The following is a 15,989-nucleotide window of genomic DNA, read 5'->3' as shown; positions in this document are numbered from 1 at the left end:
TGTACATGAATTTTATAGCATCATTATTCATAATAACCAAAAATGAAACGACCGAAATGCCCATTAACTGATGAATCAACAAAATGTATATCCAGACAACGAGTATTAACCAACCACAATAAGTAATGAAGTTCCGATATGGTTGAAAACGTAGATGAATCTTGAAAACATTATGCCAAGTTAAAGAAGCCAGTCACAGATGACCACATATTGTATGATTCCATTCCTATGAAGGGTCCACAATAGACAGGTCCATAGACACCGGGTGGCTTAAATAACAGAAATTTATTTTCTCACAGTTCTAGAGGCTAGAAGTTCAAGAACAAGGAATTGGCAGAGTTTGTTTCATTCTAAGGCCTTGCTCCTGGGCTTGTAGATAGCCATCTTCTCCCTGTGTCTTCACATGCTCTTCTTCTATGTGACTGTGTCCTTTTTAAATATTTATTGTGGGCCAGGTGCAGGGGCTCACGCCTGTAATCTCAACACTTTGGGAGGCAGAGGTGGGCAGATCACGAGGTCAGGAGTTCCAGACCAGCCTGGCCAACATGGTGAAACCCCATCTCTACTAAAAATACAAAAATTAGCCAGGTGTGGTGGTGGGCACCTGTAATCCCAGCTACTCAGGAGGCTAAGGCAGGAGAATCACTTGAACCTGGGAGGGGAAGGTTGCAGTGAGCCAAGATGGCACCACTGCACTCCAGCCTGGGCAACAGAGGGAAACTCTGTCTAAAAAATCAAAAACAAAAACAAAAAATGTTATTGTGGCCAGGCATGGTGGCTCACGCCTATAACCCCAACACTTTGGGAGGTTCTGAGGCAGGTGGATCAACTGAGGTCAGGAGTTCGAGACCAGCCTGACTAACATGGTGAAACCCTGTCTCTACTAAATACAAAGAATTAGCCAGGCATAGTGACACACACCTGTCATCCCAGCTACTTGGGAGGCTGAGGCAGGAGAATCGCTTGAACCGGGGAGGTAGAGGTCTCAGTGAGCTGAGATTGTCCCTCTGCACTCCAGCCTAGGCAACAAGAGCAAAACTCCATCTCAAATAAAAATTGATTGTTTATTTTTTGAGACAAGGTCTTGCTCTGTTGCTTGGGCTGGAGTGCAGTGGCGCAATCATGGCTCAGTGCAACCTCCACCTCCAGGAGTTCAAGACCAACCTGGGCAACATGGTGAAACCCATCTCTACAAAAAACTAGCCGGGTGCAGTGATGCACACCTGTGGTCTCAGCTACCCAGGAGACTGAGGTGGGAGGACCACTTGAGCCTAGGAGGTAGGGGTTGCAGTGAGCTGTGACTGCACCACTGCACTCCAACCTGGGTGACAGAGTGAGACCCTGTCTCAAAAGGGGTGGGGGGGATACCAGTCTTTCTGGATGAGGTACCATGTGACTTCATTTTACCTTAATTACCCTTTAAAGACCCTGTCTCCAAAGACAGTCACATTATGAGATAGTGTTAGGACTTAAACATATGCATTTGGTTGGCAGGGGACATGATTCAGCCATATCAAGGTGGGGAGTGGAGTGGTGTAACTGCTGCTGGGTGTGCGTCTCCTTTTTGGGGTGATTAAAATGTTCTGGAATTAGTGGTAATTAGTGTGCATCTTTGTGAGTATACTAAAAACTGAATTGCCCAGCCAGAAAGGATGAACTTTGCGCTGGGGCAGGAAGAAGGCTGGCAGGCAGACAGAGGAGAAAAGGGGCTGGATGAGCTGGCCTGCTGGCAGGGGTCCTAGTGCTACGTAAGACCTTGCCCTTCTCCACAATATCTGGTGTTAAAGCTCATTATGGGGACCCTTTCAACCCGGGGTTGGGATTGGAATTGAGACACTGAAACTTCAAGAGCTGGGCTCTGGCCCGGGTGGGCATTTGCCACCCAGCAAGATAGCCTCGTGCAGCACATACGGGGTTTCCGGTTGCGTGCACTGTCCTAAGTCCTTCTCAACTCTTTCGTCATTGAGTTCTTATAGTGGTCTAGTGAGCTAGGTACCATTCCTCCCTTCAGCCCATGGTGCCGGGTCACTTGACTAGGGTCCCACTGGGAGTTCGAAGGAAGCCAGGCTAGAGCTCAGGCCTCTCACCAGCTGGAGGCCTTTCCCAGACTCTCTAAGGTGAGAGGCGCTGAATGGTGTCGGCCTGGGCCTGAATGAGTGACCCACGGTGCTCAGTGAATTTCAGGAACAGAGCCAGGGGAGGCTGTGGTGGGGGGTGTCTTGATGGGGGAGAAGCAGGGTTGGGCGTTCACCTGGCTTCCCCGGACCTGCAGGTCCAGCCTTGCTCTCCTTCCCCCGAGCACCTCTGGCCCAAGGCCTGCCCACTTGCTGGAGCTGGCCCCTTGGCGAGGCTGCTGGGAGGGCCCGTGCTGCCAGGGCGATCAGAGTCAGTGTTGGAGGTGATGAAGGGACGCCCAAGAGGGTGCCCAGGAGGCAAGATGCCTGTATGTTCACGGAAGCCACGTCCCAGCTCGCGAGTGGCTGCGGCAGAGGCCCGCGTGACCTTGCTGCTGACATTCCTCAGAGGCCACGTGGCCCCAACTGGCAGGGACAGCTGCGGACAGGGGCTGAACCAGCTTTGTTCCCAGGGTGGCGCCTGCTCTCCATCCAGGCCCCACTCCCGCTCCCACCCGATGCTGCTTTTGTTCCCAGGTTTCAGGGGGCAGCCGGCACTGTGACTCCTGTGCCATGAGTGCCTAGAGGCAGGGAGCCACGAGGGGTCACCCCACGTGGGGCACAGGGCTTGGGGAGCATGGGGCAGGACCAGACCAAGCAGCAGATCGAGAAGGGGCTCCAGCTGTACCAGTCCAACCAGACAGAGAAGGCACTGCAGGTGTGGATGAAGGTGCTGGAGAAGAGCTCGGACCTCATGGGGCGCTTCCGCGTGCTGGGCTGCCTGGTCACGGCCCACTCAGAGATGGGCCGCTACAAGGAGATGCTGAAGGTGGGTATACCCGGCCTGGGGGCGTGCGAGGGTCAGGCTGGGGCCGGATGTCTCCCAGGCTCCCCAGTCCCCTCTCAGCCTCCTCGGGCTCCCCTGTGTCCCACAGGCTGGCAGCCGGGGCCGGAGGCTCTGAATTTATATCTAAGGCCCTGGGTCTTAGATGCTGAGTCTTGGCATCAGATTCAGGCCTGTGGCCTTGAACTGCAGTGCCCGAGTCTCTGAGACTGAGGTTCTCTGGCCTCGGGGTCGAGGGTTCGTGGGTCTCAAGCCCAGTGTAGGTTTCAGCCTTCCTGTCTGGTGTTCTGTATCTGAGCCTGGCGGGGTGTGGGCTCCACGGTTGAGGCTGGGGGTGGGTGGGTGGTGGAGACTGCAGATCTGAGACTTGGGATAGAAGGTGAAGGCTGCGAGCCTGAGCTGGGGAGGTGAGGCTGGAGTATAGGGAAGGTAGCTGAGGCTGGCAGGTAGAAGCTCTGGGTCTGAATATTTGGGATCTGCTGCTTTGGGTATGAGGCTCGGGAGTGGGTGTGGGGCCTCCAGGTCTGAGCCTGCAGTGCAGGCTGGGGTCCAAGGCTCAGAGTCCAGGCTGAGCACCACCTGCCCACCGTCGCGGTGTACAGTTCGCTGTGGTCCAGATCGACACGGCCCGGGAGCTGGAGGATGCCGACTTCCTCCTGGAGAGCTACCTGAACCTGGCCCGCAGCAACGAGAAGCTATGCGAGTTTCACAAGACCATCTCCTACTGCAAGACCTGCCTTGGGCTGCCTGGTACCAGGGCAGGTGCCCAGCTCGGAGGCCAGGTCAGCCTGAGCATGGGCAATGCCTTCCTGGGCCTCAGCGTCTTCCAGAAGGCCCTGGAGAGCTTCGAGAAGGCCCTGCGCTACGCCCACAACAACGATGACGCCATGCTCGAGTGCCGCGTGTGCTGCAGCCTGGGCAGCTTCTATGCCCAGGTCAAGGTGGGCCTGTGCCCCAGGGGGACAGCAGTGGAGGGTTTTGGGGCTCCCCTCTCATGAGGCACACAGCCTGTAGCACTACCTCATTCAGCCCTCCTTTTAGGGAGGGATGAGGCAAGTGAGATCAGAGGGAAAAGGCTCTTCCAGGAAGGTAACAACTTGGCCAGGAGGCCAGCAAGGGCAGAGCCAGGATTCAAACCTTGATCTGTCTGACTTCCTGGAGGAATAATGGGAGGCTCCTCTGTGAGGACAGGCCAGCGGCCTGCCCTACCATGTTTGCTGTGTGGTCTTGGGCAAATCACCTCTCCTCTCTGAACCTTGGGAGAGATCTGTAAAATGAAGGAGAATAGGACTTACCTTACAGTGGGGTTGTATGGAGTCAGTCACCAAATCTTTATTGAGCATCTACCATATCCCAAGACTGTTGGCCCAGGGTGTAGCAGTGAGTAGAACAGCCAAGTCCCCATCCTCACCAGGGTTCCGTTCTAGTTGGGGAAGAAAGATGATCACCACAGTCAGGAAGTCAAGTGGTTCAGAGAAACCGAAGTGGGCAAAGGGCTGGCAGCACTGGGTGTGGGGGTGTCATAATTTCAAACACGGTGGTCGGAGGGCCTTGCGGAGGTGATGTTTGATGGCTTGAAGAAGAGAGGGTGCGTCATGCAGAAATCTGGTGAGAGAACATTCTAGGCAAAAAAGGGGGAACCCCTAAAACCAAACTGGACCCTGGGGAGGCACCCTGGAATGTTTCCTGGAATGTTCCAGGAAGGACAGAGGCCACCATGGCTGTCAGGTGTGTCTCAGGTATGTGTGGAGGTAGAGAGGTGAGAGGAGGGTCAACTGTGAAGGAACTGATAGGGTCAGCGACTGCAGGTTCTGACCCTGGGTATTTTTTGTCGGGGGGTGGAGCAGGGGCGGAGTTTTGCTCTCGTTGCCCAGGCTGGAGTGCAGTGGCGCCATCTCGGCTCACTGCAACCTCCGCCTCCTGGGTTCAAGCGATTCTCCTGCCGCAGCCTCCCAAGTAGCTGGGACTAAAAGTGCAAACCACCATGCCCGGCTAATTTTTGTGTTTTTAGTAGAAATGGGGTTTCACCATGTTAGCCAGGTTGGTCTTGAACTCCTGACCTCAGGGATCCACCCGTCTTGGCCTCTCAAAGTGCTGGGATTACAGGCGTGAGCCACCACGCCCAGCCAACCCTGGGTATTTTTGTTCCCTTTCCACTCAGGTATCTGTGCTGTGCTTGGTCCATGGGGGATTTAATGCCTGGCCCCAGTCGATGCTTAATAAATCTTGGAGTTAGTAAGTGGATAAATGCTGATGGATCCAAGCTGGGATGGGCGGAAATGAGTCACCAAGGATGTCAGCCAGGACTTTGTTTTTCAGAAGCAGATGTAAGGGGGAGCCATTCAGTGAGATGAGATAGGACTAGGGCGGGACAGGGGTTTTAAAATCTTTTAATTCTGAAGAAAAAAATAAAAAATAAAAAATAAAATAAAACAAAAAAAAAGCAAAAAACAAAATTCTGAAGAAAAGTAAACTGGGCATGGTGGCTCACGCTTGTAATCTCAGCACTTTGAGAGGCTGAGGGGTGAGGATCGCTCAAGACCAGGAGTTCCAGACTGGCCTCTACAAACAGTTTTTGTTTTTTTTTTAATTTGGCAAGGCTCATGCCTATAATCTGAGCACTTTGAGAGGCCAAGCAGGAGGATTGCTTGAGCCCAGGAATTCAAGAGCAGCTTGAGCAGCATAGCAAGACCCCAACTGCACAAAAATTAAAAAATGAACCAGACATAGTGGCTCACACCTATAGTTTCAGCTACTCAGGAGGCTGAGGCAGGAGGATCACTTGAGCCCAGGAGTTTCAGGCTGCAGTGAGCCATGATTGCTCCACTGCACTCCAGTCTGGACAACAGAGCAAGACCCTGTGTGAGAGGAAAAAAACCCACAAGTGTGGGCTTATGGGGTGCTCATTGCTAGTGGGATGTCCATGCTTCTAAATCTTTTCAGTTACCAGAACAACTGAAGCTTATACTGATATTTCCAATTCAAATCTAATGTTTCAGGAGCTCCCCTTAACTTATTGTAAACTTGTCTTTTCTCTTAGATGAAAAATCTTAGTTTCTAACAACATAATTAAATATTTGCTTTACCCTACAAAATACGTAAAATAATTCCAAAAGACAATACCAGTATAACTCTAGAAAATAAAGACAACTGAATGAAGTTTAGATTTAATTTGCTGTTCTGCCCTGTAAATCCCAGCACTTTGGAGGCGAGACGGAGCGAGATCATGAAGGATCAGGAGATCGAGACCATCCTGGCTAACATGGTGAAACAATAAAAATAAAACACAACCACGTCTCATACATAAAAAATACAAAAAAACTAGAAAAACCGGGCGAAAAAAAACAGGTGGCGACGACCTGATAATAGTCCCAGCTACTTGGGAGGCTGAAGGCAGGAAATGGCAGTGAACCCGGGAGGCAGGAGCTTGCAAGTGAGCCAGAATGCATCAACTGCACTTCCATCTGGGCGACAGAGGAGACTACCGCCCAAAAAAAAAAAAAAAAGATGATATTTGCTGTTACTTTTGGCTTTCTTCTTCCTTTTTTTTTTTTTTTTTTTTTTTTGAGACACTCTTGCTCTGTCACCAGGATGGAGTGCAGTGAAGCTCGGATCTCGGCTCACTGCAACCTCTACCTCCCAGGTTCAGCGATTCTCCTGAGCTCAGCCACTCCCAACGATAGCGGGATATACAGGGCATGCCACTACACTCAGCATAATTTTCTGTATTTTAGTAGAGGGGACAGGGTTCACTATGTTGCCAGGATGGTACTCAATCTCTTGACCTTGGTAGTCCGCCCACTATTGGCCTCCACAAAAGTGCTGGGATTACAGGCAATGAACCACCATGCCAGACCCTTGTTATTTATAATAAATATAATATCCCCACTACGGGTAAACTGAGTACTTTTGTTCTAAAGTCATGAAATAATTATTTTTTATTTTTAGAAAACGGAAGTCTTACTTGTTGCCCGGGGCTAGAGATGCAAGTGGCGGTGATCTTGGCTCACTGCAAGCTCCGTCCTCCAGGGTCGGTCTCACACCATTCTCCTGCTCAGCAATCCCTGAGTACTGAGGAACCTAACAGTGCCCGCCACCATGCCTGGCTAATTGTGGTGTGTGTGGAATGTGTGTGTGTGTGTGTGTGTGTATATTTTAGTAGAGACAGGTATTCACCCGTGTTAGCCAGGGATAGAATCCCATTAAAATCCTGACTAAATTGTGATCCGCCCCTACCATCCTCCCAAAGGCATGGGATTACAGAGCATGAGCCCACTGCGGCCCGGCCAAAATAAATTTGTGAGTTGGTAATGTAATAATATGACAACACAGTTAGGGGACATTTATTTACTTTTTTTTTGAGACGGAGTCTCTCTCTGTTAGCAGGCTGAAAGTAACAGTGGCGTGATCTCACTCACTAACAACTTCTGTCTTCCCAGGATTCAAGCGATTCCTCCTTGCTCAGCCTCCAAGATAGCTGGAACTACATGCACGTGACCACCACAACCTGGCAATTTTTTTGTATTTTAGTAGAACAGGGTTATCACCATGTAATACAGGTGTTACTACAAATCTCCTAGAACCTGATGATCTGCCCACCTTCACGGAACCTACCCAACAAAAAATCAAAGTACTAGAATTACAGGCGTGAGCCACCACCACCCAAGCCTTAGATATTCTTATTTTTTATTTTTTTTTTTTTCTTTTTGAGACAGGGTCTTGCTCTGGCTCACCCAGGCTGCAGTGCAGGCTACGATCACTGGTTCACTGTACCTAAAAATCCTGTGTCAAGTGAATCCTCCCTCCTCGCCTCCTGAAGTAGCTGGGAAACTACAGGCACATCTTCCACTCTGGCTAATTTTTTTTTTTTTTTGGAGACGGAGTCTTGCGCTGCACCCAGGCTGGACTGCAGTGGGCCGGATCTCAGCTCACTGCAAGCTCGCCTCCCGGGTTTACGTCATTCTCCTGTCTCAGACCTACCGAGTAGCTGGGACTACAGGCCCTGGCCACCTTGCCCGGCTAGTTTTTTTGCATTTTTTAGTAGAGACGGGTTTCACCATGTTAGCCAGGGACTGGTCCCCTGACCTTGTGATTCCGCATCTCGGCACTCCCAAAGTTGACTTGGGCATTTACAAGGCGGATTACAGGCTTGAGCCATCGGGCCGGGCCATCTGGCTAATTTTAAATTTTTTGTAGAGACAGTGGTCTTGCGATGTTGCCCAGGCTGATCTTGAACTCCTGGTCTCAAGCTGTTCTCCCAACTCAGCTTCCCCGAGTGCTGGGATTACAGACATGAGCCATTGCACCTGACCTCCATTTTCTATTTTAGATATTTTCAAATTCAATTTAATTTTTTTAACCTGTAAAACATTTATATGGCTTCAGATTTAAAAGTACGTAATAAGGCGTATTAGGAAAAGGTTTTTATTGGGGTTATTGACACTTCTCTTTTGGTCGTGTTAACTAGGAGCTGCTTGTTAAATATTAAGTGAAAGATCAAATAGATTTACCTTGAAAAAGAACAGTGAAATGGAGCTTTAGCTGAAGGGAAATGAGGTCAAGAGAAGGTGGGTTAGTTTTCTTTTTTCTTTCCTTTCCTTTTCTTTTCTTTTTTTTTTTTCTTTTGTGAGACAGAGTCTACGTCTGTCACCCAGGCTGGAGTGCAGTGGTGCAATCTCAGCTCACTGTAGCCTTGACCTCCTGTGCTCAGTGATCCTCCCACCTCAGCCTCTTGAGTAGCTGGGACTACAGGCATGCACCACCATGCACAGCTGATTTTATTTTTGTAGAGACGGGGTCTTGCTAAGTTGCCCAGGCCATTCTCAAACTCCTGTGCTCAAGAGATCCTCCTATCTTCACCTCCCAAAGTGCTGGGGTTCCAGGCCTGAGCCACTGTGCCTGGCCCAGTTTTTATTTTTTAAACGAGATGAGAAATGCCAGACATGTTTGCACGTGGATGGGAAATATTCTGTAGAAAGAGAGAACCTGACGATGCAGAGACTGCTCATCGGGGGCTGGCATTTGATGGGAACAGGAGCCGTCCTCCACAATGACAGGAAAGGAAGCAGGGAGCGTGGGAGCAGAGGTGCGGAGGTGGGAGATCTGGTGGAGACAGGAGGGGAAGGAGCTTCTCCCTGATTTTCTTCCTTTTCCTCTTGGAGCAATGAGGCCAGGTCATCAGCTGACCATGGGCAGGTAGAAAAGGCATTTCGATGCTTGAGGAGAAAATACAAGCCAGTGGTTGCATCACCTTCGCTGAATCTGTCTGATATTGTTTAAGCCTGTTGTGCTGGCAGTCTGCCACTGAGCTTCAGTGAACACCTGCTTCTGGGTGCCAGCAGGCAAGCTCTAGTGGAGGGACCTGGTATCTCCCGTCCCTGTGCATCTCTGAAGCTGAGGAGTCCATTTGGCATTGGGAGAAAAGAGAAGCCAACTGTATTTTCTTGTCTTTTCATTCATTCACTCAGCAAATATTTATTGTGTATCTACCAAGTACCAAGAACTGTGCTAGGCTCTTGGGATTCATCACAGACCAGATGAGAATCCCTGAGTCCATGGAGCCCACACCTTTGCACTGGGTGTTCCCTCTACCTGGGCCACTCTTGTCCTGGATGCCACAATGAATGAGTAGACACTTGGGCCCCCCGCCCCTACCTGCTGTTAAATAAGCCTGGCCTTGGCCGGGCACGGTGGCTCAAGCCTGTAATCCCAGCACTTTGGGAGGCCGAGACGGGCGGATCACGAGGTCAGGAGATCGAGACCATCCTGGCTAACATGGTGAAACCCCGTCTCTACTAAAAAATACAAAAAACTAGCCGGGCGAGGTGGCTGGCACCTGTAGTCCCAGCTACTCGGGAGGCTGAGGCAGGAGAATGGCGTAAACCCGGGAGGCGGAGCTTGCAGGGAGCTGAGATCCGGCCACTGCACTCCATCCTGGGCGACAGAGCGAGACTCCGTCTCAAAAAAAAAAGAAGCCTGGCCCAAGAGCCCTCCACTTGGGGCAGCCTCTGCCACTCAGTTTGCCTCCTTCCATCCCACGTGCCCTGCAGGACTACGAGAAAGCCCTGTTCTTCCCCTGCAAAGCCGCAGAGCTCGTCAACGACTATGGCAAAGGCTGGAGCCTGAAGTACCGGGCCATGAGCCAGTACCACATGGCCGTGGCCTATCGCCTGCTGGGCCACCTGGGCAGTGCCATGGAGTGTTGTGAGGTGGGGCAGCGGGGAAGGGGGCAGGTGGGTGATGAGGTGGTGTGGGCCAGGGACTGGGGCCTGAGACAGCAGGGCCTCCTTCTTCCAAATCAGCCGCTGGAGGCCCCCCAGGGCTTGCCCCTGGCCCACCCTCTCTACAGCTGAGCCCCTGAAGGAAACATTTGTCCCCTAGTCTCATCCCAAACCCCACTCCCTTCCAATCCATCTGCAGGAGAGGGGCTTCCTTCTGTCCCCAGCACCCTATATGGGGTACTTTGAAGGGTAGAGACGGTAGAGGGCCAGTTTCTGGAGTCCCACTGACCTGGGTTCACATCCCAGCTTTGTCACTTACCGGGTGACCCTAATCAAGTCACTTCTCTATGAGCCTCACTTTCCACCCACCTTGCTGGGTGCTGTGACTTCAGTGGTTCGGTGCGTGAGGCCTCAGCACCGTGATAGATTCGCTAGGCTCTGAGGATGTTGCTTCCCTGGGCTGTTCCTTCAGAGGGGCCTGTTGAGGGGAGGGCACTCCAGTGGTGGTGGCAGAGGAGCAGGTCTGAGCCACTGGCCTCCCTCGCAGGAGTCTATGAAGATCGCACTGCAGCATGGGGACCGGCCACTGCAGGCGCTCTGCCTACTTTGCTTCGCTGACATCCACCGGAGCCGTGGGGACCTGGAGGTGAGGTCACCGGGATGCAGGGGCTGGGGCAGGGGGACAGGGGCACAGGCCTGATGCAGTCTGATTCCATCCCCCACCTGGCTCTGCAGACAGCCTTCCCCAGGTACGACTCCGCCATGAGCATCATGACCGAGATCGGAAACCGCCTGGGGCAAGTGCAGGCGCTGCTGGGTGTGGCCAAGTGCTGGGTGGCCAGGAAGGCACTGGACAAGGTGAGGTCGGGCCTTTCCCACACCCAGCCCTCCCAGCGCTCCCCACTTGGGGCCAGTAGTTTGGCCGGCTCTTTCAGCCACTTCGTCTGATGTCAGCCTCACCCTGATCCTATGAGGCCAGGACATTCCTGGTCATTTTCCGGGCTCAGAGAAGGCCCATCGCTTGCCCTGGGACCCACAGCTAGTAAAGGCCTGGAGCTGGGGTTGGAACCTAGGCTGCTGGGTAAACTGAGACAGGAGGTCACTTGCCCACACAGCCCCTATGACTATGCCCTAGGCCCTTCCTGCTGCCTTCACACACAGGGCAGCTGCTATGTCACCCTCCCCAGGCCTGCCCCCCATCCCGTGCTTCCTTGTGAGCAAGGCCTGTCAGACAGCTCTGCCCGCAGCCCTGGCCTATGTTCACCTTCCAGGCTCTGGACGCCATCGAGAGAGCCCAGGATCTGGCTGAGGAGGTGGGGAACAAGGTCAGACTTGATTCTGTGTCCTGGGTCTGGGGTCAAGGGCCCAAGTGGGGGACTTGGGTCTGGGGAAAGGCCCTCCTGAGCCTGTTCCCATCATGAGCACTCCCTGATCCTGGGAGCTGCCTGCAGCCAACCCCATACCCTGGCTCTTTCTCTGCCACACAGAACGCACTTCTGAGGGCAGGGCAGGAGTTTCATAGCTTGGAGGATAGCAGAATTCCTCAGAAGCTTCCTGATGTTGATTAAAACTCCTAACAGTGGACTGGACACGGTGGCTAACATCTATAATCCTAGCATTTTGGGAGGCCGAGGTGGGAGGATCACTTGAGCCCAGAAGTTTGAGAGCAGCCTGGGCTACATAGTGAGACCCACTCTCAAAAAAAAAAAAAAAAAAATTTTTTTGAGATGGAGTTTCGCTCTTGTCTCAGACTGGAGTGCAATAGCACGATCCCAGCTTACTGCAACATCTGCCTCCCAGGTTCAAGTGATTCTCCTGCCTCAGCCTCTTGAGCAGCTGGGATTATAGGCACCTGCCACCACACCCAGCTAATTTTTGTATTTTTAAGTAGAGATGGGGATTCACCATGTTGGCTAGGCTGGTCTTGAACTCCTGACCTCAGGTAATCCACTTCGCCTCAGCCTCCCAGAGTGCTGAGATTACAGGCATGAGCCACCATGCCTGGCCTCTACAAAAAATTTTTTAAAATTAGCCAGGTGTGGTGGCACACACCTGTAGTCCCAACTACTCGGGAGGCTGAGGTGGGAGGATAGCTTGACCCCAGGAGGGCAAGGCTGCAGTGAGCTGTGATTGCTCCACTGCACTCCAGCCTGGGTGACAGAGTGAGACCTTATCTCAAAACAAACAAAAACTCCTAAGAGTGGCCTCCACTCCCTGAGCACTGAGCACACACAGGGTCCTTATGAGTACTGGGTCCAGTCCTCACTGTCTCCCTGTGAGGTGGGTACAGAAAGCCCCATTTTACAGATGAGAAAAAGTGAGGCTCAAAGAGGCGTCCAAGGTCCCACACCTACTAACTTGTCTGTTTTAACTACAAAGCCCATGTTCCAAATTTAATAATGGTATCTAGTGCTCGCTGTGGCAGCCCATATTCTGAAACTGGAATAATACAGAGAAGATTAGCATGGCCTAAAAACCAAAACCAAGGCTGGGTGTGGTGGCTCACGCCTGCATTTTGGGAGGCTGAGGTGAGCAGATCACCTGAGGTCAGGAGTTCGAGACCAGCCTGGCCAACATGGTGAAACCCCGTCTCTACTAAAAATACAAAAATTAGCCAGGTGTGGTGGTGGCCACCTGTAATCCCAGCTACCTGGGAGGCTGAGGCAGGAGAATCACTTGAACCTGGGAGGTGGAGGTTGCCATGAGCCAAGATTGTGCCACTGCACTCCAGCCTGGGTGACAGAGCAAGACTCCATCTAAGAAAGAAAAAAGAAGAATCGTAATAATCTTATCCAAACCTTAAAATCTTGAAAACAGGTTCACCACTTCTCAAAGCCTTCCGGATGTGCATTTCTATGAGATCCTATGCACAGTTCAACCAAAATGCCAAAATTTGGTTGGATTATAGCTACTCTGGTTTACCTGGGTATCAGGCTGATCAGAAATGCTGATGAGCTATTGCGTGTATATTTAATTAATAAAAACAGGAAAGCAAATTAATTATTATTATTTTTTTGAGATGGAGTTTCACTTTTAGAGCCCAGGCTGGAGTGCAGTGATGTGATCTCGGCTTACTGCAACCTCCGCCTCCCGGGTTCAAGTGACTCTCCTGCCTCAGGCTCCTGAATAGCAGGAATTACAGGCGCCTGCCACCACCCCCTGCTAATTTTTTTATTTTTAAATAGAGATAGGGTTTTGCCATGTTGGCCAGGCTGGTCTCAAACTCCTGGCCTCAGGTGATCCACCTGCCTCGGCCTCCCAAAGCACTGGCGTTACAGGCATGAGCCACGGCGCCCCACCGCAAAATATTACGGAGTCTGTGCACCAGGTTTGGTCATAAAATCTTTCAAAAACATGGGGTCTCCAGGCAGTTCTGGGGGGTGAAGACCTCTGATCTCCCCACCCCTCATTCTGCATGAAAGAAAGCAAGGTCCCAGAGAGGGCAGGACGTTTTTCCGAGGTCCATCAGGAAGACAGGGAAGTGGCTGAGACTGGAGCCTGCCTGCACTGACTTTGCTCTCATCCCCCACTGCCACTCTCCACTCCTGCGGGCCCCAGCTGAGCCAGCTCAAGCTGCACTGTCTGAGCGAGAGCATTTACCGCAGCAAAGGGCTGCAGCGGGAACTGCGGGCGCATGTCGTGAGGTTCCATGAGTGTGTGGAGGAGACGGAGCTCTACTGCGGCCTGTGTGGCGAGTCCATAGGCGAGAAGAACAGCCGGCTGCAGGCCCTGCCCTGCTCCCACATCTTCCACCTCAGGTGGGGACTCCTGCGGGGGGTGGACAGGGGTGGGCAGGGTCTGTTTGGGGCACTCTAGGGCCTAGCTGGCCTAATCACAGCAATAATACTAATAGCAACCACTTAACCTTGGCCAGGTGTTTTGGTTCACGTCTGTCTTGCCAACACTTTGGGAGGCCGAGGTGGGCTGATCACTTGAGCCCAGGAGTTCAAGATCATCCTGGCCAACATGGTGAAACCCCGTCTCTACTAAAAATACAAAAATTACCCAGGCATGGTGGTGGGAGCCTGTAATCCCAGCTACCCAGGAGGCTGAGGCAGGAGAATCACTTGAACCCGGGAGACAGAGGCTGCAGTGAGCTGAGATCTGTGGCCATTCTTATCATAATCCCCAAAGAGAAGTCAGAGAGGCCCCTCAAAGGTCATTAGGTCAGACATCCAGGCCAGACCTGCCCTGGGTATGGCTCCATCCCATCCTCTCAACTCCCAGCCCATGCTCTGCCCTGGAGGTCCCTGGGGCAGAGGAGGAGAGGGGCAAGCAGGGTGCAGTGGGAGCCTGCCCCATTCCCTTCCCTTCCACTGCTGCTGAACAGCCACCAGGATGTGTCCCAGCCCCTGCAGAGGGCAGGCAAGGAAGGAAGAGAGGGCCCAGGGCCCGGAGGGAAGTACAGGCCTCGGGAGTGGACAGGGCCCTTTGCCTCCCCAGGTGCCTGCAAAACAACGGGACCCGGAGCTGTCCCAACTGCCGCCGCTCGTCCATGAAGCCTGGTTTTGTGTGACTCCCGGCAGCAGGTGTGGGCTTCCTCCTCGCCGCTCCTGCTCCTTCTGCACTGCGCACTGGAGACCCATTTACTACTGGGGCAGCTGCCAGCATGTCCTCACCACAGCCAGGGCCTTGGGGCCTGCCCACGGCTGCTCCCCTGGGCCCAGCTCCCCTCCCTGCCTCTTTGTACTTTGCTCTTCATAGAAAAATAAACTGTTTGTACCTGGTCCCAGGGATTCCGACTTTCCATGCCCAAGGTCTGAGGAGTGGGGAGAGTAGGAGTGAGGCTCCCCATGGGAGCTTCCTCAGAAGCAAGCGTTTCCTCTGCACATAGGTACTAGGGCCTCCAGCTGCCCCTCCAGCAACTTGGGATGCCACAGAGATGCGATGCCTGCAGTGAGAAGCTGACATGCAGGAGGTGGGAGGGTATATGATAAACAGGAAACACGCAGTTTGGAAAGCCTGGTGGGAAGCTGCTATAGACAAATCATGTCCCCCCACATTCCTGTGTTTGAAGCCGTAGTCCATTTGGGCTGTTGTAACGAAACAGACTGGGTGGCTTGTAAACAACAGGAACTGATGTCTCACAGTTCTGGAGGCTGGGAAGTCCAAGATCAAGGCACCTGTAGATTGGGTGTCTGGTGAGGGTGCATGTTCTTGTTCGCAAATGGAGTCTTCTTGCTGCTGTGTTCCTGCATGGTGGAAGGGACAAGCAAGTTCTCTGCATTGCTTTTTTTTTTTTGAGACAGGGTCTCACTCTGTCACTCAGGCTGGAGTGCAGTGGCGAGATCTCAGCTCACTGCAACCTCCGCCTTCTGGGTTCAGGCAGTTCTTCTGCCTCAGCCTCCCAAGTAGCCGAGATTACAGGCACACATCAACACGCCTGGCTAATTTTTGTGTTTTTAGTAGAGATGGGGTTTCGCCAAGTTGGCCAGGCTGATCTCTAACTCCTGACCTCAAAAGATCCACCTGTCTCAGCCTCCCAAAGTGCTGGGATTACAGGTGAGAACCACCAGGTTGAGTGCAGTCCCTTAATAAGAGCACTAATCCCATTTATAAGGGCTCCACCCTCATGACCTAATTGCCTCCCAAAGGCCCCACCTGCCTGATATGACAGTCCTAGCAGACACATATAAAGTGATAAGTTCTTTAGAACAATAAAGAGTAGAGCCTGGTCGTGTGCAGTGGCTCCTGATTGTAATCCCAGCACTTTGAGAGGCCAAGGTGGGTGGGTCACTTGAGCCCAGGAGTTCAAGACCAGCCTGGACAACACTACAAAACCCTGTCTCTAGAAAAAAAAAAAGCAAAAAC

The 15,989-nt window shown here is 52.3% G+C and overlaps 1 protein-coding gene across 2 annotated transcripts; it reads left to right on the top strand.

Annotated features, from left to right (window-relative positions):
- The first annotated feature begins 2,247 nt into the window (after positions 1-2,247).
- On the top strand, positions 2,248-14,935 carry RAPSN (receptor associated protein of the synapse). 2 transcript variants are annotated; one of them, XM_017865779.1, is made up of 8 exons: positions 2,249-2,943; positions 3,561-3,899; positions 10,008-10,166; positions 10,726-10,824; positions 10,914-11,036; positions 11,450-11,503; positions 13,737-13,936; positions 14,622-14,905. In XM_017865779.1, exons 1-8 carry the CDS (start codon positions 2,752-2,754, stop codon positions 14,692-14,694), a joined length of 1,239 nt encoding a protein of 412 aa, XP_017721268.1. In that variant the 5' UTR covers positions 2,249-2,751; the 3' UTR covers positions 14,695-14,905. The 2 variants fall into 2 exon arrangements, with proteins under 2 accessions (XP_017721269.1, XP_017721268.1); XM_017865780.1 differs by lacking the exon at positions 11,450-11,503 and having other exon boundaries at positions 2,248-2,943; positions 14,622-14,935.
- The last annotated feature ends 1,054 nt before the right edge of the window (positions 14,936-15,989 follow it).

Source organism: Rhinopithecus bieti, unplaced genomic scaffold (assembly GCF_001698545.2).
Source record: "Rhinopithecus bieti isolate Rb0 unplaced genomic scaffold, ASM169854v2 scaffold_81727, whole genome shotgun sequence".
NCBI classification, from domain to species: Eukaryota; Metazoa; Chordata; class Mammalia; order Primates; family Cercopithecidae; genus Rhinopithecus; species Rhinopithecus bieti.
Note: the sequence above shows the minus strand (reverse complement) of the source record. Positions and strands in the feature narration are given on the sequence as shown.